At 41.5% G+C, this 23,006-nt stretch overlaps 1 protein-coding gene across 2 annotated transcripts in view; it reads left to right on the top strand.

Annotated features, from left to right (window-relative positions):
- Positions 1-23,006, top strand: part of NUP93 (nucleoporin 93) — a 128,856-nt gene that overhangs the window by 29,225 nt on the left and 76,625 nt on the right. For both annotated transcript variants that reach the window (XM_061594361.1, XM_061594362.1), the window contains one exon: positions 1,167-1,284. In XM_061594361.1, coding sequence (XP_061450345.1) covers positions 1,167-1,284 — 118 coding nt within the window. The remainder of the gene's footprint in view (positions 1-1,166; positions 1,285-23,006) is intronic.

The raw sequence follows: 23,006 nt of genomic DNA, 5'->3' as shown, positions 1-23,006 counted from the left end.
AGCCCCCCCTCCAGCTGATCGCCCTGCTGGCACCGTATTAACGGAACGCCGAGAAGCAGGGCCCTACTGTAGTTTAGTATGGCGTGACCCAGCCAGAATGAGCTGCAGTAAGCCTTGGGCTTGTGCATGCACCCTCTCCTCCTCTCCTATGACCAGGAGAGGCATTTGGAAGCTTTTGCTTCCACTTTTGCTTACTGTGGTTTGCTTTGTCAATGCTGACTGTATTTAGTCTCAAACAAGTCAAATACACACCCTGGTTATTGAAGCTGGCTTGTTTAAAAACAAAACACAGTTGAGGTTAACCACAGTTTCAGGTCTGGATAACATGGCAGAATGTGGTTAATCAACAGCTTCTCTTCCTCCCAGCCATGTAGGAGGAGGAGAAGTGATTGGGGGGGGGGAAGGGACTGAAGCTTCTGTCTAAATTATGGTGTGGATGTTGCCAGAGTTGTCTATGTACAAAAGTAACTGCAAGTTTATTTCAACCCAGATTCCATATAGGCTCTAAGGTAGATCAAAGGCAGCTTGACTAGTGGTGCATTTATCAGATAACTTGGATTTAAATTGTATTTTATTTTGAAATAAAAATGGGATGTTTATATATTGCACAATAAAAGGCTTGCCTATCCACGGCAGTGTTCTTCAACCATCAGTCCCCAGATGTTGGATTACAATGCCCATTAGCCCAACCAGCTTAGCCCAAAGGTTAAGGATAATGGTAGTTGTAGTCCAACAACATGTGGCGGCCCAAGGCTGAAGAACACTCACCTATAGCAGCCTTTCCCAACCTTTGAGTTCCCATAATTTTTGACCCCTGGCTATGCTGGCTGGGGCTGATGGGAGTTGTAGTCCTGGGATATGATCTGAAGGCACATCAGGCCAGCTCCCTGCTGAAGCTAAGCAGGGTCAGGTCTGGTCAGTGCCTGGATGGGAGACCATCTGGGAACCATATGCAAGCTGCCTTGGGTTTCTATCATGAAAAGAAAGGCAGGGTATAAATGTAATAAATAAATAATAATAAATAAATAAACATCTGGGGATCCAAAGATTGGGAAAGGCTAATCCACAGTATACATTAACCATATGCACAAATCCCAAAACTCAACAGTAGGGAAACGGTGAAAACACTGTAGTCTCACCCTCGCTTCTTTTCTTGTCTCTTATAGATCAGTTCTTCTTGGGTCCAGAGGACTTGACATCTCCCACATCTCCCAGCGGCTGGAGAGTCTTAGTGCTGTGACAACGTTTGAGCCTCTAGAGCCTGTAAAGGACACAGATATACAGGTAAGAGGATGTGTATAACAAAGGTTATCTGTGCATAATCAAAAGTGAACAGTGATAGGTACTGTCTGAGGGCCTGACTTCTGTACTGATTGCAGTGCTTTATGGACCGGGATATTTCCCCCACATTCCCCCATGAATAGGGGCATGTTTTGTGAATTTGTGAGAAAATATCCTAGATGTAGCTGGGAAAAGACTACTGTTGGTACACAAGCCATGCCACCAAAAATTGTGAATTGGTACCAAGTATATTGAGTAAGATTCAGTGTCCTTTTTTTCGCAAGATCTCTCCTTCGGGAGTTGGAAAATAGATGGTGACCTTGCCATTATCACTGTCTTATGTGTTTTTTTATGATGCTGAATTTGGTGCCTGGTTCCCAGTACCTTTTTCAACAAATTGCTGTGTGAATGGCCTGAATAGTTTATTTGGCACTTCACCACAAAATATGAGTTATGATACCCAATATCGCTTATCTCCATCACCAGGAAACTCTCCCCTTTGAGATGCATCATCATTCCCTTGGGTAAAAGGTGTTGTTTTTGTGCAAAGCACATCAATGTGCAATGACTGCAGTCTGCAGTTATGAATATGGGAACTGTAGCTGTGCACCCCAAAATAAGCATTGGGCCACCACAAATGATACTTCCATACCACCAGAGGAGCATCCCCTACAGCTTTTCACAGAGTTCAGTCCAGCCTACTGCTTTCCTTTAGAGCAAGGCACCGACAAGTACAGCGACTTCACAAGAAACTGCACAATTTCACATGTTAACTTAAATGTTTATTTAGTTTCTCCAGGGCACATATGGTCTTACTTGTTTATTTTCAAATTAGACATCATAATTATCATCTATCTCCTTCTCAAATAGATGTTCACCATCCTCTGTATTCAAGTCCTACTTACCAAAAGTTGGGGAGTTTCTTTCCTATACATTTTGGCTATTTTTGTTGTACATAGATGCTCATGTCTGTGACGTGCGCCTACAGAAAGCTCTGGGCTGTGTAGCATCCAATGCCATCCTGCAGAAGACCTTCATCTTTACGCGTGGTTGTATGATTTGTGATGCCCCAAAGGCACACCCAGTTCCTTATTTCTTTCCATGTGCTTTGGCTATTTTTGTTGTGCGTAGATGCACATCTCTGTGCCATGTAGCCACCAGAAGTTCTGTTCCAAGTGGGATGCACTGGCATCTTATAGAAGATATTCTCCCCTTTGCTTGGGTGTATGACTTATCCTGGCCAACAACAGATTTTGGATGGGCATCCCCAGTTACTTACCATTTTCTGCTTGCTTTGGCTATTTTGGTTGTGTATAGATGCCCTTATCTGTGCCGTGCACTCACAAGAAGCTCTGTGTCAGGCAGCGTGCAGTGGCATCTCATAAAGGACACCCTTCCCTTAGCTTTGGTGTCGGATTTGCCCTGGAAATTCCTGAAATCCCTGGTGAGCTGCTGCCAGGGGTTGTCAACAATACTGGTCTTGATGGGCCAGTGATCTAACTTGGGATGAGCTTCCTATGTTCCTTTGTACTGCGAACAATCCATCTACCTCTCACAAATCCGTTGGTTTTTTTTCCCCCAAGAAAACCCCCAGTATTGCTAACTTTTTCTAAAATACCAGGTTTAGAACAAATTTATGCAAATCCAGTTCTTTTTGTCCATCCATTGACTCGAGCTGTGATATGTATTTTCAGTGTAGGATCTGAGTTTCTCTTGTACTGAATTTGAAGTGTGACTAATCACAATCTGTCCTCTTTTTGACATATTTCCTTTCTTTACAGAATCTGCTGTCTCTTCCCTCCACCCCCCCACCTTTCACTGTATTGTAGTGGGTGGTGCAGGCACATTTGTTGGGATTCCAGCCATTCAGATAAGGGCAGGCAGTACTGCAGCCACAACATCCTTGTAAACTTCCGTTTTCCTTGAAATCAGTGCTTTAGCAGGAATGAGTGCACATAAAATCTGTGCTTCGAATGGCTCAGTAGGAGTATTATGTGGCCCAAGATCTCACCCTAACAGCCTCCTTGTCCTCTTCTTTTAATCAGTTAAGTGTCTTGCTGTCCTCAGCCTGTTTTTTAAACTCTCTCTGTGTGTGTCTTTTTTTACTGTTGATTAAGGAGAGGCGCGCCAAATTGCATCTTGGTTAATTATGTGAATTATTTAGCAGTAATAAACTTAGACGACTGATAGAAAAAGAGGGTAGTTTTGGAAATGGCTCCCATTAGAATAATTGACCAGGAATCTTGTAGTAGATTCCTGCCACTTTAGAGTGGGGTGGGTTTTTCGTGGGTGGGTGTTTTTGGAGATACATTGTTTTCTTCTTTTTCAGTTTTGCAAACCTGAAAAGTTATTTGTTTGATCAGATCAAAGGCCCTCTAGGCCAGCCTTGTGCCCTCCAGATGTTTTGGATTACAACTTGTGGAGATGCTGGCTGGGGCTGATGAGCGTCGTAGTCTAAAATATCTGGGGGGCACTAGGCTGCCAAAGGCTGCTCTAGTCCACTGTCCAGTAATATCCAGCCAGTTGCCTCTAGGAAGCTTACAGGTAGTAAGGCTTTAAGGCAACTCTTGTGAGTTCCCAGCATATGGTACTCTGGGGGTATCCTGCATCTGAGCATGGAGGTTCCTTTTTGATATTGTGACTGATATCTGTTGTCAGATACTCTATGAATCTGTCTAGCTGTCTTTCTAAAAACAGTGTTTTTAAATTTTTACTGTTACTAAAAAAGGGCAATGAAATGACAAGCAAACTCGTATCCCAAAAAGGTTATGATTTGCCCTTGGCATCAGCGTATCAGAACAGCCATGCTGGATAAGACTAAAGGCCAATCTAGACCAGCATTGTGTTCTCCCAGTAACCAACTAGATGACCTAATGGGAAGCTCGTGAGCAGGACACAGGGGGCAATAGGACTCTCTCCACTTAGGATTCCAGCAACTTCAGAGGCAATTGGAAGGTGGTTTCACTGATTAATGTGCCACCCCTAATCCTATGATTAGGATATGACCCTAATCGGTCCCAGGGTCTGTAGGCTCATGAGGCCACCACCTTGCTGAAGGCATCTAAGCAGGGTCTGGTCAGTGTCTGGATAGGAGACTTCCTGGGAAAGCCCAGTAAGGACTAAGCATGTCCAGTAGGAATTTTGAGTGTCAGAAGGAGCAGATATTCTGAATTCCATGTCAAGGGCTTAGACTGGATAGCAAGGCTGATGCAGTGATTAAGTAACCCTCCCTAGTGCTGCTAGCAGAGCTTGGAAAAGTTACTTTTTTGAACTACAACTCCCATCAGCCCCAGCCAGCACCATGCTGGCTGGGGCTGATGGGAGTTGTAGTTCAAAAAAGTAACTTTTCCAAGCTCTGGCATGGGTCCCACAGGCTCCTCTGGTGGAAGCACTTCTGGGACTGTGCCCTTTCCCTTCTGGTTCAGAGCCCTCAGCCTCATCCCGTGAAGAAGGGGAGTCTGACTCCAGGGTTGTGACATGCATCCCCCTTGAGAGACCTGACTGACGCAACATTGAGAAGAGGCAGGAAAAGGGATAGAGGAGGTGAGCAGGGAAGCTAGCTGAGCTGCAGCAATCCATCCAAGGAGAGTTTCCATGAGAATCAAACTCCTGAATGTCCTGAGCAGATTGAACAGGTTGGTCCCTTGGGGGCAAAAACTTAAACACACTGTTACCAAAGGGGGAGGGGTTACCTCAGACAAAAAAGAGTCAGACTGATGCTAGAGGGGAGAAGGGATTTCCAGCTCAAGGTGAGCATGCTAAGTTTCTGGAGGTGTAATAATACAAGTTCCTTGCCATGGGGTAGAGAAGGAAGCGGAACAGCAGAGCGTTGGTGAAGTCCCATCTGCAGACAGAGGTGGAGGATCCTAACCTCAAGGAATGGAAACGACCGTCAAATGGCAGTGGCACTGGGGAAGCTGCTTTTGCTCTCACCAGGGCTAATTAATAGCCAGATTAATTAGGAGTCAATTTTTCAGTGAGGCAGCACCTATTCTTTGGAACTCCCTACCTATTGCCATTAGATACCTGCTGAAAACTTTATTTCAGCAAACCTGTCCAGACACTATTTAGTTATATATACTTGGCTGATTTTAACTGTGTACTATTGATAATTGTTTTATATTGTTTTTATGTACACCGCTTAAAGTCTTTTTCTTTTTTGTTGATTAAGTGGTTTATACATTTTTTTTTCTAAGAAAGTAAAAATAAAACCAAGGTGTATCCTTATGCTGGCATTGGGCAAGTTGGTCAGGTGCAGAGTTGGGCACTAAGCATATACCAGGAGCTCTTGCCGACAAGCTTGTCTCCTATGAATTGAGATAGCTAGTAAATGCCAAGGCTTGCATTCTTTGTCTTCTTGCCCAAGCTTTGTGCTTTGCACTGCCCCCCGTGGAGTGCAGGTCAAAGAGCCATGGAGTTGGGGTTACACTTGGGGTCCACTGAAGGTAACAAACTGCAAGCGCCGCAGAAGGCTGCATGTGCCATGCGCAATCAGAGTGGCAGTTTCTTTCAGCTCCAGCTCTAGGGTGCAGTAGGAGATGGAGAATGGCCTGCTAGATTCTGCATACGTGCTCTGCCCTCTGCTTGTCCTCCACAACAGATCAGCACGGAAGGGGGCTTCTGAGAAAAACGTCGATCATTTGTTAGAATGGAGCTGTGTCTGCTTCCCCTGGCTTCCATCCCATCCATCCACTGATGAGAACGGAGGGGAGCTTCACACAGAAAGGGTGGATGGGGGAAGGTAAAGTTTGATGATAGGGACAGACTGGAAATAAGCAGCAGTTACCGGCGCGTCCTTCACTATTCAAACTCTTCCTTGAAAGCCAACGGATGGCACGAGGAGAATCAGTGGTGCTAGTCCTTGTTAGGTAGACAGAGCCAATTTTAGGGTGTGATGTTTTCATCCTGTACAGTGTAGAGAAAAGAAGCTGGCACTAAGGAGAGTATCTGGTTAAGAAAAGAGAAAGTTTAGGAATCTCTCAGCTTAGTAGGCTTGTCGGTCTGTAAACGAGCCCGGTTGGTGAAGTGGTAAAATCTCTGTTGATCTGGTGTTTAGAGACAAGTCAATGGATTCCACGCTTATTGAAATACAAAATTGGCCAACCTAGGCATCTTGTAAGAGACAGGCAAACTTTGGAATTGGGCAGAATGCTAAACCACTGCACTTGATAACCTTTGCTTAAGGACTTGTACATTTCATTTAAAACTGGTTCAGTGTGAGATTTTCCCCTTTGTGCTTTTGTCTTTCTCTTTGGGACCCACATAGTCATAAATGTCTATTCTAAAACCTAGAGCAGGTGTGGATTGAATCTTTTGTGATTTATATGTGCCTTTTAAATGTACCTTTCCAAACTGTTCCAAACTGTTCCAAAATGTACATCCTTCTGATGGTGTGAGCAGAGCAATGCATTCTCCAGGGATGTTTCAGATCTTTGAGACTTATTGAGAACTTCTAAAGAAGGCTTGCCAAACAAACAAAAAATAGCACATAATAAGAGAAGCAATTTCCTGGCAAACTGCTGTGGTATTTCAGAGTTTCCTCTTCAGTCCCCCTTACCCTCCTGTCTCCCTATTTCTTCTGTTTTTAATGAAGAAGGCTGCAACAAAAGCAGCAGGGACCAGACAAACTGCAATGGTTAGCGACACGTTATAAGAACTTAAGAAGAGCCAAAGGCCCATCTAATACAGCATCCTGTTCTAACAGTGCCAGCCAGATGCCTATGGGAAGCCCACACACAGCACCTGAGTGCAGAAGCACTCTCCCCACTTGTGATTCCCAAGAACTGCAATAAAGAAGCGTATTGCCTCCAGTGCAGCAATCATGGCTAGTAGCCGTTGATTCCCTCTGTGTTGGCATAAATCCTTTTTCAAAGCCATCCAAGTTGGTGGCTATCATACAACTTGGGGGAGTGAATTGCATTGATTAACTATGTGCCGTGTGAAGAAGTACTTTCTTTTGTCTATCTTGAATCTTCCAACATCCAGTTTCATTGGCTGACACCCCAAGTTCCAGTATTATGAGAGAGGGAGGAAAGCTTCTCACTATCTGCTTTCTCCACACCATGCCTAATCTTATGGACTATATTCTATTCCCTCTTATTCTCATTCGCCTTAACTCCATAGCCTTTCCATGGTTAGCTACATGTTATCCACATAGCCTTTTTATAATAATTGATTTTTACCTGTTTTGAGTCTTATGCAGTGGCTAAGACAGCACATTAAGTATTTATTTCCTCTCTGTGCTAAAGCTCATTACTGAAAAATAGTACATTTGAGGCTTTTTTGCTCTATCTAGTTAAACGGGTGCAAGATGCTCAAAGGGTCTGAAGAGTTTGATGGCAGCAGTGCTGCAGCAGGACAGAAAATGGCTGAATGTTGGTTATGTTGAAAGGCATATCACTGGAAGCAGTCGACATGGCAAACAGTGGTGGACTTGGCTTTGCCACTAATTGAAGGCTCAGCAGAAACCTTCCAAATGAATCTCAGCCAGTGTTCAGAAGTAACGCTAAACCATGGTCTAGCATTATGAGAAAAGTTGCAGCAAGCCTTGGGCTTACACACTACCTTAGGTGTGGCTGGAAGGAGAAGGTTAGAAGTTTTAATTTCCACTTTAGATTAATCACAGATTGTTGTGATGTCTGAACTTGGATAAACAATGGTTAATTTGCACTATGATTTGTTGAAACATGTCAACTTCAAATCATACTTAATGAAGTTTGCACGTTTCAACAAACCATACCAAAAATTAACCACAATTTAGGGTTTGGACAACATACTAAAAAGCAGTTGATTAGAAACAAAAGCAGAAGCTTTTGAACTCCTCCTTATGTCTGTGCCAGAGGAAGAAGAAGGAGTACACAAACCCAAGGCTCACTGTGACTCATCATTATGCTAAACATTGGTATAGCACTATATCCGGGCATAGCCTAAGTGTGTGATAATGTGTGTAGCAAACTCAAGTCTGTTGCCTTCACATCATATGTTTCAAGTGTACTTTTAAAACAGGAGCTCCACAGGCCGGATCCTTATCAGGATCGGCCTTGTGGGCCAAATTTGACAAGTCATGTGACATCACAATGATGTCATGTACAAGGTGCTTTGAAGACCTGAAGTCAGGACTTCAAAGCATCTTGTAAGGCATTGCTAAAACGGAAGTTAAATCCTGCTGCCTTGGTTGCACACCCCTGTTCCTTGCTGGGAACAGCTGTGTGCAGGCAGTGCAGGTTTTATTTTATTTATTAAATTTATATCCTGCCCTTCCTCCCCCCATCAGATGATAATATGAGTGATGTCAGCTGATGGCAAGTGGGCATGGTTTGGGGAAATGGCCTCACAGACCCACTTGAACTCCCTGGCACGCCACCAGTTTTAAAACATTTTAGATGTACAGCTCAGAACTGTAATGTGGGAAAAGCAGCCCAAAGAGTAGAACAAAGAGGTCCTAATTCTCAAGCTGCTTTTTCTCTTGCAATGTTTCAGTTGATTTTGTATAGACATCACTGTTACATTTCACATATTAGTCTGTGCTCAGTGCAATTCCCACTTAATCTGCCTGGAATTAAGGATGACACATCCCATAAATGTGAAATACATTTGTGAGGACAGTGATGTTTACTGGGGCTTTTTTAGTGTTGCGGTGAATCAACAATCTCTTCTGCTTTGAAATCTTTGGCTTCAGAATTTCCCGTAAGATGACAGGCTTAATGGCATTATGTAAAATCTGTTACACTGAGGTGTACACTTTGGGTTATTTCCCTGTGGTTACATCTGCAGGGAATCCATTCCACTCTTCAGCTGTTCAGAAAGTATCCTTTAAAAAAAACATACCGGGTATTTTGTAGTTAACATACATGAGCCCCCCCCCCCATTTAGTAATGACATTAAACACACACACATACACACATCTGAATCCTAGCTTGAGAAGCAGCCTTGATTAGGAAACAGTGTGTGTTTACCACTTGGAGATGTATGAGGAGTAGTAGTAAATGCATACCTGTTTATATCTGGGATGGTTAACGGGCAGCCTGCAAGCCATTTCTAGTGTTTGAAAAAACTCCCAACAGGCCACTGGAGTGCCCTCCAAAAATTCATTATGGTGTAGTAAAAACATATTCTTAGTTTCAGTTGTAAGGAAAATAAACAATGACTGTGTGTGTGTGTATGTTTCATATATATTTTGCTATCTTAAGTGCATCTACAAAGGCCTGCCAGTGTTCTTTTAGGAAGTGCATTCGCTTTTCAGCCCCTCAAACCAACTGGAATATATGTGTGCCATGCTGACTTCACTGCCAGGTAATGCTAACTTTATTATAGAGCTGTCCTGGAAGTTTGAAAGAGAGGAAAGGCTTTGTCTGAGCAGCTGATAAAGAACTTTGATATAATTGTTTTTTTTAATTTGTAGCCCTGTGTCTCCTAGCCGTGTGTCTCCAAAACAGCCAGGTTGCTGGTGTGCCACTTCAGGTGGCCAGAGACTGGCAAATGCAGTAAGGAGGGACAGAGGTACCTGCCCATTTTCTTTAGTTGGTGGGCTTCTTTAGCTGCTCAGCTGGACCCCCCCCATCAACTGCCTGGGAGGAGAGGAACAGTGTGGTGACCAATTTACCTGTCATTGTGGCTCTTCAGTCCTTAGTAAACTTATCACTGTATAGCCTTTTGGAGCGTGTTCAACTATTTATTACGTTTTTATTTTTTTAAAATTCTTATGCTGTATCAGAAGCATACGAGGGCTCCAGTGATAACAAGACCCATCTCCATTGCCTTCAGACATTTGCAGGCAAAGGTGGCAAAGTTTTTGAGCGTGGAAAAACTCTCTCCTCAGAATGCTGCTCTGCCTGCGGTGCTTGTTGGTAATTTATTACAGCACCTGTTTCAAGCAGAGCCAGTCTTAAATAATGTTTTATGCTCCCAAAGTGAGAACAATGTATCTGCTATAGGAAGATGGTTTTGAGACCCCTATGCTGGCAGCAGGCCATTCACATCATCCCCCTGCAGTAAGGGATGCCTCAGGAGGGTCAGCTCCATTCTGATGGTGGTCCTCATTGTTCTGTTGATGGTTGTTACGTTTGTTTTTTGCTCTACCTTGCCCTGGTTTTGTTATTGATGAAAGACAGGCTATACATATTTTTAATAAAGAAAATGTTTATTTTAGATACTCTGGAAGTGCAGTGTGTATTGATAAGCAGTTTGGTACGCAAGTTGAGTGAGATCATAGAGATTCAAGACTCAATGGTACATCTTAAAAATGTGGTCCAGTCACATATAGCTCCTTTGTTTAAAACAAAACAACAGTGATGTTGGGCCAGTTTGTAACCAGTATTGAATTATTTAAATTATTGCTTGTTACTGACTTTGGATTATGCAAGTGATAAATTTTCATATCTCAGATATTCTAAGACAGATTCATTCCATTTTGGCCCAAGCTGGTATGTGTGTTAAGGCATCAACTGGATCTGATTTAAATTCCTCTCTTGTTTGGTTCCTTGGTAACAAGGCCAGTGTTAGCAGGGATCGACTTAGGGCATCAAAGAGTGCTCTTGTGTTTATAGTAAATGCCAATATTCTTCACTGTATGGCTGCAGATACATGCCCATCTCTTCTGAAAATTATCAAGGGGATGGAGCCAGTTCCCTATCAAGAGAGGTTACAACATTTGGAGCTTGCTAACTTAGAGAAAAGGCAGTGAAGAGGAGACATGAAAGAGATGTATAAAATAATGCATGGTGGGGAGAAAGCGCACAGAGAAAAGCTTTTCTTCCTCTCCAATAACAGTAGAAATTGGGGACATCCGATGAAGCTGAATTTTGGAAGATTCAGAAAAGACAAAAGAAAGTACTTCTTCGCACAGCACACAGTTAAATTCACTAATAGGCAAAAAAAACCCTTGCAGTTTAAGGACGTACCTGTAGCCAACAGATATTTTTTATCGACTTTAGAAAGCAAGGAAATTGGGCTATATTGAGTACACCAGGAGAGTAGGAGACCTGACCTCCTCTCTGAAATACTGTACTGCCCTACAAATTTGTAAAAATGCAAACACAATTTGGGTTGGTCTTTCACAGTCCAGTCTACTTCCTGTGTAGCTTGGAAGAATTTAATAACGTTCCTCTGAACATATGGTGAGTGGTGGCAACACCTGCAATCAGCCCAAATAATAGAAACAAGACATGTGCTGCGCTGGTCTTGTTTTAGCAGGGAGGAAGCAACAATATTAAGACAGCTGATATAGTTTAGATAGTCACTTTAAATATTTTTTATTTACTTTGCAATTTTAATGAAGTTTCCTATATTAAATTATTTTCCTTTGTTTCTGTGAATATGTGAAGTACAGCAACACTTCGCATAATTTACTCTAAAAAAACTCCATAAACAGTTGTGGAACAATGGCACTGATTATTCTGCAGAATGGTCCCCAGTGGACATGAGGAGTGTCTCATTTTGCACAAGGGATTCTAAGTGGGAGGTGAAACATATTCTAGCCAATTTCTAGGTGTGCACCCAAATGCACCCAAAATAGAAACAGAATATAACCTCCAGTTTGAAAAACAAAAGGTTGCCGTCACCGTCATATGACATTGACCAATAAAAAGGTTTTGAAATTAATGAAAATAACTTTGACACATTTTTCTAGGATGAAAAACAAGAGAAATATAATTTTCTAGAAAAGGCAGTAACACAGGAAAGAAGCAAAGAAGAACATCAACAAACATACAAAAAATGTAGTTCTCTGTCTTTGGAGATGCAGTCCTGATCTCGTGGCTGTATAACTGTAATTCGCTCCCACAAGAGGCAGTGATGGCCATCAACACGGATGGCTTTGAAAGAGGATTAAACAAATTAATCATAGAGGATAAGGCTATGTTCTACCTTCACAGACAGAGTCAGTATGCCCCTGAATACCAATTGCTGGCAGCTGCTTCTGGAATTCAGGAGGGAAGGGTCTTGTGTGTCAGTTGAGCTAGACAGCATGACCAAAAGGGCCTTGTGCTCTCTCCCCCACACCTCTTCCTTTGCACTGTGCCCCATTTCACTAATTTATCTCAAGATCAGCTCAAACTGATAAACTGAATGAGTCTATTCACAGGGCACTGGTTCAAGGTGCTGGTTTTGGTGTACAAAGGCCTACACCAGCGTTTCCCAACTAGTGGGCCACCAGATGTTGTTGGACCACAATTCCCATCTTTCCTGACCATTGGCAATGCTGGCTGAGGCTGATGGGAGTTGTGGTCCAACATCATCTGGTGGCCCACTGGTTGGGAAAGGCTGGCCTATACAGTCTGGGACTAGGATACCTGAAAGAGTGTCTTACCCATTATATACCACTCAGCCACTGCACTCTGCAAGTGAGGGCCTCCTGCAGATACCATCTTGTCAGGAGATCGGTTCCACACAGCATAGAAAGGACCTTTAGTGTTGTGGCACCTGCCCCTTGGAGTTCACTCCTCTTGATGACAGGTGCTATCTCTGATATCTTTTCGGCGCCTACTGAATACTTTCCTCTTTAAAGAAGCCTTTTAAGTAGAGACCTTATCCCAGTCTGCATTTGTGTTGGAATTGCATTTTAAGATGTTTTAACGTTTTTTTAAATATGTTTTTAAGATGTTTGTTTTTGAGATGGTTTTAGTGTTTTGTCCTTTGTTTGCTGCCCTGGGATCCTTTTGGGAGGAAGGATGAGATAGAAATTTAATAATTATAATAATAATAATAATAATAACTATTATGCTAATGTAGGTGACATCAGAGGAGCAAATTTAGCTTTCCCCCCTTTTTTTCTTTTAAAAATTGTTCCCAAAAATATCCACTATCAGGATCTTAGTAACAACCCAGACATCCCTATTTCCAGAGATAATTCTGTTATTGCTCTTATAAATTTAAGTTGATTCTTTCCCCAGTATTCCCCAATGATTCAGTAACGGGCAAGACCCATGCAATCATTCCGGCTCATGTGATTGGCAGCTTTTAAAGATGATCTGAACCCAATGAAAAAGTGCCTCCCAAAGTGATGGTGTAATGTTTAAAGGGCACCTCTGTCAAGTTAACATTGACCTTTTGCTTGTTTTGCTCAGAATGCTACAGATGAAGGAGGGTAACTCAAAAGCCAGATTTTTTTTAAAAAAAGATCAGTGAGTCCAGGAAATAGACCTATTTATCTTGTTCTTTTTCTCTTTTGTTTTGGTGGCTATCAAGGGTTCTGATTGCTTCTTCACATGGCTGTATTATGGTGCAGCCGTTGCTAATTATGCTGTAAAAAACTAAACCAGTTCTTCTTTCAAGCTCAGTGCATCTTTGGAGGTGATAAATATCCCTCTAATTGGCTAGCTACGTTAGAGCAGGGATGGTGAACCTTAGGCCCGGAGGCCAAATGCATCCCTCCAAGCCTCTCTGTCTGGCCCTTGGAATCCTCACTAGGCCATACCCCTCCTCAGCCATACATCCTGTCCCCAGACTTCACCTCTTACCTGCCCTGCTTTGCACTAAGACTACCTGATGTATAAAGGTCAAATTTGCATTAGGTGCTCTGCTCAGTTTTGTCTCTGGTCCCACCCACCACGTGCTACATGTGGCTCCTGGAAGGTTGCCCAGAAGAGCATGTGGCCCTCAGGCTGAAAATGGTTCCCCACCCCTGCATTAGAGTTACCGGTGGAATGACAAATCAGAAGGAAGTGGGCAGATGCCGGGTATTCCCCATTCTATCACCAGTTCCCCTGTATTTCTTCAACTCTTGTTAACTGAGTAACAGGGATGGACAGAGTCCCTTAATACTGTCAAGAGGCAGCCAGACTTCCAAGGTCTCTGAAGTGCTGGATGGGCCTGGGCTCCGTGCTTCTCCAAAGTATAGACTTTGGTGTGCTAATGCACTTCTGTGAATATTTCATCTGGCTGTCTTCTAAAGCAAGATGTTTTGTTGTTTCCAAAGGCTTTTGTTGTGTTGAAACCTCTGCAAAGAATAAGGGCTTTCCGTTTGCTGCCAGATCCGATGTGCTGGACAGCAGTTTGCTTGCTTCTGAATGTTCTGCTGTAAGTCACCAGAAACAAGTGGATAAATCTACATGGCTGTAACCTTATATCTTCAGTACCTCCTGATGGGTCTGTTCCAAACTATTAGTGAAAGAAGGAATACTGTATGTGTGCTGGTTGTTTTGATTTCTAATTTATAAGTTCTAAGTTGAAGATGTTCAACATTCTGCAGTAACAGCTCTTAAGAGTCCATCATATGCTGTAAAATAATCATGAGATTACCACTTACCGCTTGCTGTACCTCAGCGGGTTGAGGAAAGTTCTGTCGGAGCAAATAATACATCATTTGAGTAACTGGTGAGACATCTCTTTTCCTAATTCCTTCTATGAAAAACTGCACTGCTGCATTCATTTTGACACATGTAGAATACGGTTTATGAGGCCAGCATGTTTCCATAAACCGTGATTAAAAGACTAATCCCAGTGTGGCCAGGTGTGGACACAGCACTAAGCTATGATTAGTTTAAAATGGAAGTGAAAGCTTCCAGTCTCCTTATGGCTGAGTGGGAAGAGAAGAGGGGAGGTGGTGAGACTCTAAACCAGCCCACTGTTTCTGTTACACACATACATGGATAATTTGGAGGGGAAAACATCCTCTGCCCTACATTACTTTTAGCTCATCATCTCATACAACAGTAGTCGGACCACACTACTGAAGTGTGTCACACACAGTCTACATTACAACATAAGCAGAGCTTGGACCCAAGGTGGGCAGTGCAGTCCTTGAAACTGGGTAAGACTGTAGCTTGGTTGCAGAGTACACGCTGTAGAAGATCCCAGGTTCAACCTCTGGCATCTCCGGGTAGGGCCTCACAACAGGTGGGCTGGCACAGTGTTTTGTACTTACCTGCACACCTGAAAAAATAATGAGTTGCATTCAGCTAAGTTCTATTCAGAGTAGACATATTGAAATTAATGAACATGACTAACTTGGGTCATTAATTTCAGTGGGTCTATTCTGAGTAGAACTTAAATACAACCCATTTGCATGTTTTATTTGCAAATTTCCATCTTTTCTTATTCAAAGGAGAGTGTAGGGCTGATGAATACCTGATGTTCTCAAGACAGTGCTTGAACTAAGGTAGCCTTCGCCAGCAGCTGACTGGGGCTGATGGGAGTTGTAGTCCAAAACATTTGGAGGGCGCTAGAAGAGCAACGGCTGAAGTGAACGCTTAATCATTTTGTCACTTCTTTTTTTGTCTGTCTGATGATCTGACATGTGAATTTATTGCTTACAGTTTAGTACCCTTTTTTATTCCTTTACCCTGGGGTGACCACAGAGCATACAATAAAAAATTTCTCTGCAGTACTGAAGCGCTGCATGGGCTAGGAAGCTAAATCTGTTTCGAGAGCTGTGAAAATGAGCTGAGTTTCAGCCCTGGCTTAGTGTTTTAGCTGCAGTGTTTCAAGCTAAGGTTGGGCCATTAATGGAGAGAGAGTTTCAAAGGGTGCATCACATCTTTACAGTAATACTGCAACATCGATTGTTGACTGACTTGTAGACATTAATGCAGAACCACTTCCTTACTTGGTGCCTTGAACGTCCATTAAGGTTTTGGCTTCAGGCCAGTATAGGTTGCAGTCCTGCAATTTGTAATGCAAGTTGGCCATCTGTCCTGTAGCACTAATGTGGGTTTAATTTTAAAAGCACATGAAGCCTGCAGTTTCTTTTGTTTTAATATTTATTATCTTGCCAATACTGGGAAGGAGGATGTACAATACTCAGGTTTGGCCTATTAAAGAAAGGGTAGCATACAAAAGACATGAACATCACCTTATGATCTGTGTATTGCCTTGTAAAGTATTTTCAGTCCGGCCGCACCTCAGCTTGTTCTTTCGCCTTATTTCCGAGCAGGATCAATGTTATTCACTGAAACCTGTCACGTGGTACCAACAGTGCTACATCATTTTCTTTCTGTTGTGGGTGCCCTTCTATTCCCATGAATGGTAGAATTAGAGAGACGTGTGTAAACTCCTCTTTTATTATATTCTTTTTAGATTTTTGATTGACTACAGTGCCTTTCATAACGCTGGCTCAGCATACTGGTGAGATCCTCCTGTCCCTATCCAGAACGTTTCAGTCCCATCTGAGGAAGTTCAGGAAGTTTGCAGTTAACTTCCCCAGTCCATTAAATCTAGGTTTCCTAGGCTCTCTCCTTGGGTAAACCTAATTATAAAACACTGGCTTGGCCATTTTCTGGGGGAAAACTAGTTTGGACAGCATTTCATACTTACTCATATGAACTTGGGAAATGAGATAAACTAAATAGCCTTTGGGGCTCCTCTGTGCTTCCCAGTACTGTAGATGCAACACCCGCATTCTGCTCAGGATTGTTTTGCATGATCATGCACTCCCTCTCCCAGCCCCTTATGTGTTTTCCTAGCCTCCCCTTTCCTGGTCTTAATCATGGCTAAGATTCATGTCAGCACCAACGTTAACCGTGCTTCATGCAAATCAGTTTATTTTTATTGAGGAAACATACTTCTATCTCTGCTTTCAAATTCTGATTAAGAGTTCATTCTGGTTAGTATTAACCATGGTTAATGTCTCTGGTAATGGGACTTTTAACCATGGCTAAGGCTAGTGGAGGGAAGTTACCCATGAGAGGAGACAGGATGAGGAAAAGGGGTCCTGCTGACCAGTTTAGGTGGTGATTTAAGGCAGGGATGGGGAACCTTTCTCAGCCCCAGGGCTATGGAGTCGGTACGCCAGACCTTCGACTCCTTGTTTTTCTACTGTCCGACTCCTTCATAAATGGCAAATGTATATTAACTAGTAATAACAAATTTACTGTAATAAAATGGTACCACAAGGCATTTCATCACCACCACGTGAATCCAGAGCTTGGAAAAGTTATTTTTTTAAGCTACAACTCCCATCAGCCCCAGGGATTTCTACCGACTCCGACTCCACACAAAATTGCTCACGACTCCGACTCCACAGCCCTGCTCAGCCCAAGGGGCTGATTCCCTTGTAAGGAAACTTTTGGTGGTCAGTGGTGGGAGGGGTGAGAGATAAAAATGTGACTCTTGCTATTGCACAGTAGGCTAACTTCCAGCCACACACAGCTCAGAGGTTTTTACATTCACACCTCTCCATCCAAGCAAGCAAGAGGCATTATCACCATTCAGTAGCGCATTCTGGCCAGGCGAAACCACTTAAGAAGGGCTTGGAGCTGGGCTGGTTAGGGGTGTGGCCTAGGGAGAATCCCGCAGACCTGATAGAGAGGCCTGGAGGGCCACATTTGACTTTTGGCCTGATTTAAGGGATTAGGAGAGGTAGATCTGCCTTGGGCTTTAATTTAGTTTGTAAAATGAAAATCGCAGCAACTGACTGCACCAGGCTACATTTTGCATTTTTGTAAGATTAAAGCTGCAGTCCTAAGCGTGCTTATGAAGCAAGTACCCCTCACTGAACTCAGTGGTACTATATATGAATTAGGAATTTATTTTGGCATTCATTAGTGGCCCTTCCACTGAGTGGTCACAGTGACTTGAAAGTAACAGTAACAATGCTTGGATGTCCAGGATTGGGATTTCCATTTTTTATGCTCAGTGCCTCAGTTTACAAATCTCTACATTACCAAATGCAATCAAAAGTGTTTGAGTTTCTGTGCACTAACAGATCGGGAACCAAGATTTTCTGGCACCTGCTCATCTCCCTCTGTTTTATGCAGTTTCACTTTTCACTGTGAGTTATTGCCAGGATTTATCACTATCCATTACCTGCCATTTCAGCTTTCCATTAAATTAGATAATTTTATAAAGTAGGCTTTATAACTTGCCAGATTATCCTTTGTTGAAAGGAAGTCAGTGTCTGCCTTTGCCAAAAAGGTGTGTGATTTTCTTTCACTGGGATGTAAAACAATTGCTTCATGTTCTACTTTGAGAGCTATGTAGCTGTCATCCAAAATGTATGGTGAAAGCATCAACATTGGAAAGAAATGTTCTAATGCTGAGGCAGTTGGTTTTTCAGTTTCCTAATTGTTAGAGCAGTGATTAGCTGATTAAAGACAAAAGCAACCTGGGCAAACGTAAACATAATTGTTTCAAGTGAGGGGAGTTTTTGCTTTTTTTAGTCGATTAAACTTGTGACCTCCAACAAAATATTGCAGTGTGGAGTGTTCCTGCTCAGTGTTCCAGCCAGCTAAGCCTTCTTTCAGGAAATTCCATTCCATTCTTTCTCTTCTATGATACCCATCTCTGCCCTTCCAACAAACATTCCGCGTCCTTAGGGACGGGGAGAGGGTTTGCCCCCTTAATTTCTCATCCCTAAAGTTTGTTTTTTATTTCTGCAATTTGGGGTGTCCCCCAAGCATGCTGATACTGTCCTCTTGTTCCCCCATGGTCCCATTTTGGCTACATCATGACTCAGCACCTGAGTTTACTTTTAGACAACATGTCTAAAATTATTTCCAATTAAATCCAGTACAGCAACATCTTGGTCTGTTTTTCCCATTACTCTTGAGTAACCACATGATATTTTCAATATCGACCATCTTAGGCTTTATGATTGGGCAGGGGAGGCCTTGTAGGTGATGCCACCCGTGGATGCTGCCTGGCTTGTGCTAATCCATGACTTCTGTTTATGGATTGCCCACCCTGGTGAGGTGCACCTGTCTCCCTCATTAGCAATGTGTTGGCGGAATTTAAAAACATTCCTATTCACCCAGGTATTTGGTAGACATTGTGTCTGGCAACGTTGACATTATTAGTTGAGGATATTTTGTTTGTTTTTCAATGTTTGTGGTGTTTTTATTGCTTTGCTGTTCCAGGAAGGATGGATAAAAAGCTAAGAAATAACAAGTTTGTTTGTTTGTTTATTAAAATACTAGCCGCACTTTTCATTAAAGTATGTCACGGCAGCATTATAAAATACAAAAACATGATAAAAACCAATAAAACCTTGTTAGAAACAATGATAAACGGCTCAGAGCGAGGATTTTTATGCAAGCTCAGCTGGATAAGTGATCCGGTTTTTTTTACGGATTAGCAGGCAAACATCCTCCTGTCTGCATTCATCATTTTCTTATCTATACAGCTAAAGAGATTTGTCAAAGTAACAGCAATTGAGATAACCTAGGTGAGGTAAGACTTTCCTTTTTTTATTCACGGAACTAAGGGGGAAGAAAATATAAATAGCTTATCTTTTTTTTTATTGCAAAAAGCTGACATGGAAAATAGCATTTTAAAGATTACAACGGATGGGAGATTTCTGATTGGAAGAGATAAGAAATCTTTTTGATTTATAAGACTTTTGTGTAATATATGGCTGGGACTATTTTTCCTGATCTACTTTTTTTTTTGACGAATCTGCTCATTCTCTCTGCTACTAGTTATTTGGACGCTGTGAACTAAAGCCGTTCTTACACTTCCGGGCAGATAAGAGATAAGGGCTGTCTAGCGTGTGACGTTAGTTGGTTGGAAAGATTAACTCCTTAGTAACTGGTTAAAGAAATAAGCTGCTGTTTGTTTGGGACATTGAAAATTGAAGGAGTTTTGTTCCTTTGGCTTTAAGAATGACAATTAAGAAGATCATGGATGTACAAGAAGGGACTTTATCTCTAGACATGTTTCAGAAAATAATGAATGGGATTAACTCAATAAAACAAGAACTGAGAAATAATAGACAAGTGTGGAGAATTGAATTTCACGAAATGAGACAGGAGCTGAAAGAAACTCAGGATCCTATGAGAAAGGAGAATAAAGATAGATCTGGAAAACAAAAAAAGGATGAAAGAGAAATTAAAGGCAAGGTTCAAACTATGGAGATTGGCTTAATTATGGACATGAAAAAAGATTTGGATTTCCTGGCTGTGATGGATCCTGGAGACAAATATTACAGTTTGGAATTCAGCGCTGTCCCTGAAGGAATTGAAGAGATTGGAGATAAAGATATTATCGGTTCAAAAAAATTCCTGGACTGGAAGGATTTGATGGAACTTGAAATGGAGAAAGTTAACAGAATTAATCCCTGTTTTGTGTCAATGGAAAAATCTTCAAGAGATGTACTAGTGTATCATGTGGAAAAGAGGAACAGAGATGCGGCTTTGCAACAATACTTCAGTGATACGTTTGGATTTGATGGCAAGAAAATATCTGTGATGGAGGAAATTCCTATCAGACTTTTATTATATGACTATGACAGCAAGATTTTTGGGTGCGTAAAGATGGAAGATGGACCCAATATGGATAATGACAGAAGAGCGATTTGAAACTACTGGACTCAGTAGATTTGATGAGTTGAATTAATTGACATGTTTATTTAGAAAAAAAAATTGATTGATATATATCTCAAGGATTGGAAACTTCTCTTTGACTTTTTGTGGAAGATTAAAATGATAGGATGTTAATGAGATTTGAAACTAACTAAGATAACCGCTGGAGGAAGGTGATTTTATAATCTATTGAGAGATAGGTTTGTTATACATTATAGATTTATAGCTGAATTATAGCGATTTGAAATTACTGGACTTAGTAGATTTGATGAGTTGGATTAACTGGCATGTTTATTTAGAAAAAAATTGATTGACATATATCTCAAGGATTGGAAACTTCTCTTTGACTTTTTGTGGAAGATTAAAATGATATGATGTTAATGAGATTTGAAACCAACTAAGATAACCGCTGGAGGAAGGTGATTTTATAATCTATTAAGAGATAGGTTTGATATATATTATAGATTTATAGCTGAACTATGACAAATCGGAAGTCAATATTCTTTCTTATATATATATATATATTTTTTTTCTTTTTGTATTGTACTAGTTATTGATTTGTGTTGTTTTCTTTTTGTATTGTTTTGGTTTTGAAAATTGGAATAAAAATTAATTGCAAAAAAAAAAAGAAACAATGATAAACGAATGAATGAATGAATGCATTCATTCATACTTTAATAAACACATCTATAAGTTGGTTGGAGAAGAAAATTCATATGAAAACGCCTGTTTTAAAAAGTTAATCTTTTGATTATCAACAAATGATGATAATTCTAAATAAATCATAGTGATATTTCCCTTATAATGGTGTTGGCATTATTTTGCCGTCGGTATTTACACTAATGGAAAAGGCATGTCAACACATTGTTTTCCCGATATTAAGCCGATGTATTTGCTTCAATAAGGGCTGCATATCTGAACCCTCTCTTACACTGCTGATTATGTGGTATCATATTATGTGCCAACACAACTTCAACAGCTTGGATTTTTGAGATAGCAAAAAAGAGGGCATCACCATATAGCATTTTAATTTATACAGTGACAATGGCTATTTATAGGCTTAAATAATTACAATGCCAATTTGGGTCACTCTGCACTACTTCTTTAGCTACTTGCCATTGCAAGAGATAATAAACTATCTGCAGGAGGGTGAATTAATAGATGTCTCGGTAGACCCGAAAGGGCATGAATTTGATTGCATTCTTCAAACCTTTTTTCTAATTAAAAAGGTTTTCTATTACAATGGTGGGCATTCTATCTCAACCCTTCCCCCGCCCTTTTATTTGAATTGGGGCAGGCCATATCTTTTGTGAATCATATTTTTCACAGTTTCATAATGGATGTGGTAGTTAGCATGAAAAAATGCCAACCTTGAGTTTGCTCAGTGTTAGGGCCAGGCTTGGGTGGTGGAAAGCTGTTCCTGGATCTAGCCTTGGAGTGTGTGTTCTCCAGCTCAGGATTGTTGAGGTCAGTGACTTGAGCTGTGAAGCCGGAAGTATAGCAAGCAGAAGATACTACTCTGTTGGCTAATAAGGGCAGACAGCCAGGGCTGTTGCTCAGTTAGCAGAGCATCTTTGCATGCTGAAGGTCCCACATTAACTCCCCAACATCTCCAGGTAGGGCTTGGAAAAAAAATCTTGTCTGAAATCTGCTGCTGGGCAGAGTAGACCGTACTGAGCTAGATGGGCCAATGGAATGACTCAGTATAAGTCCGTTTCCTATGTTACTAATCACCCACTCATCCAGGTAGCTCCTTATTTTAGACTAGAATCCTAAAATGTCAAACACAGATACCTGAGTGACATCACTCATACATGATATTAGGCGTGTGCCTGTTTTTACTCGCTGCTTGGCTTTTTGCTATATACAGTGCCTTGCAAAAGTAGTCAGACCCCTGACCAATGCGGTCATATTATTGAATTATAAATGGTACGTTGTAATTTTGTTCTGTATGAAATTGAACTTGTCAAAGATTATCAATACCTCTGCACAGTCATTAACCAAAATGGAGACAATAGTCAAGAAATCAGAAGAAGGCTAGGACTGGGGAGGGCAGCTATGAGAGAACTAGAAGAGGTCCTCAAATGCAAAGATATATCACTGAACACTAAAGTCAGGATCATTCAGACCATGGTATGTGGGTGTTAGAACAAATTAAACCAGAACTGTCACTAGAAGCTAAAATGATGAAACTGACGTTATCATACTTTGGGCACATCAGGAGAAGCCATGATTCACTAGAAAAGACAATAATGCAATAGAAAAGACATTATTCAACGTATGTTTGCAATATGATCTCTGGTGCCTCTTCCCTTTCTAAATCCAGCTTGGACATTTGGCATTTCTCACTCCATATATGGTAAGAGCCTTTGTTGTAGAATCTTGAGCATTACTTTACTTGCATGGGATATTAAGGCAATAGTTTGATAATTACTGCATTCCCTGGGATCCCCTTTCTTTGGAAGTGGGATGTATATTGATCACTTCCAGTCT

The sequence above is a fragment of the Rhineura floridana genome, chromosome 13 (genome assembly GCF_030035675.1).
Source record: "Rhineura floridana isolate rRhiFlo1 chromosome 13, rRhiFlo1.hap2, whole genome shotgun sequence".
Classification (NCBI taxonomy): domain Eukaryota; kingdom Metazoa; phylum Chordata; class Lepidosauria; order Squamata; family Rhineuridae; genus Rhineura; species Rhineura floridana.
The sequence above is the reverse complement of the archived record's forward strand: the minus strand, read 5'-3'. Positions and strand labels throughout refer to the sequence as shown.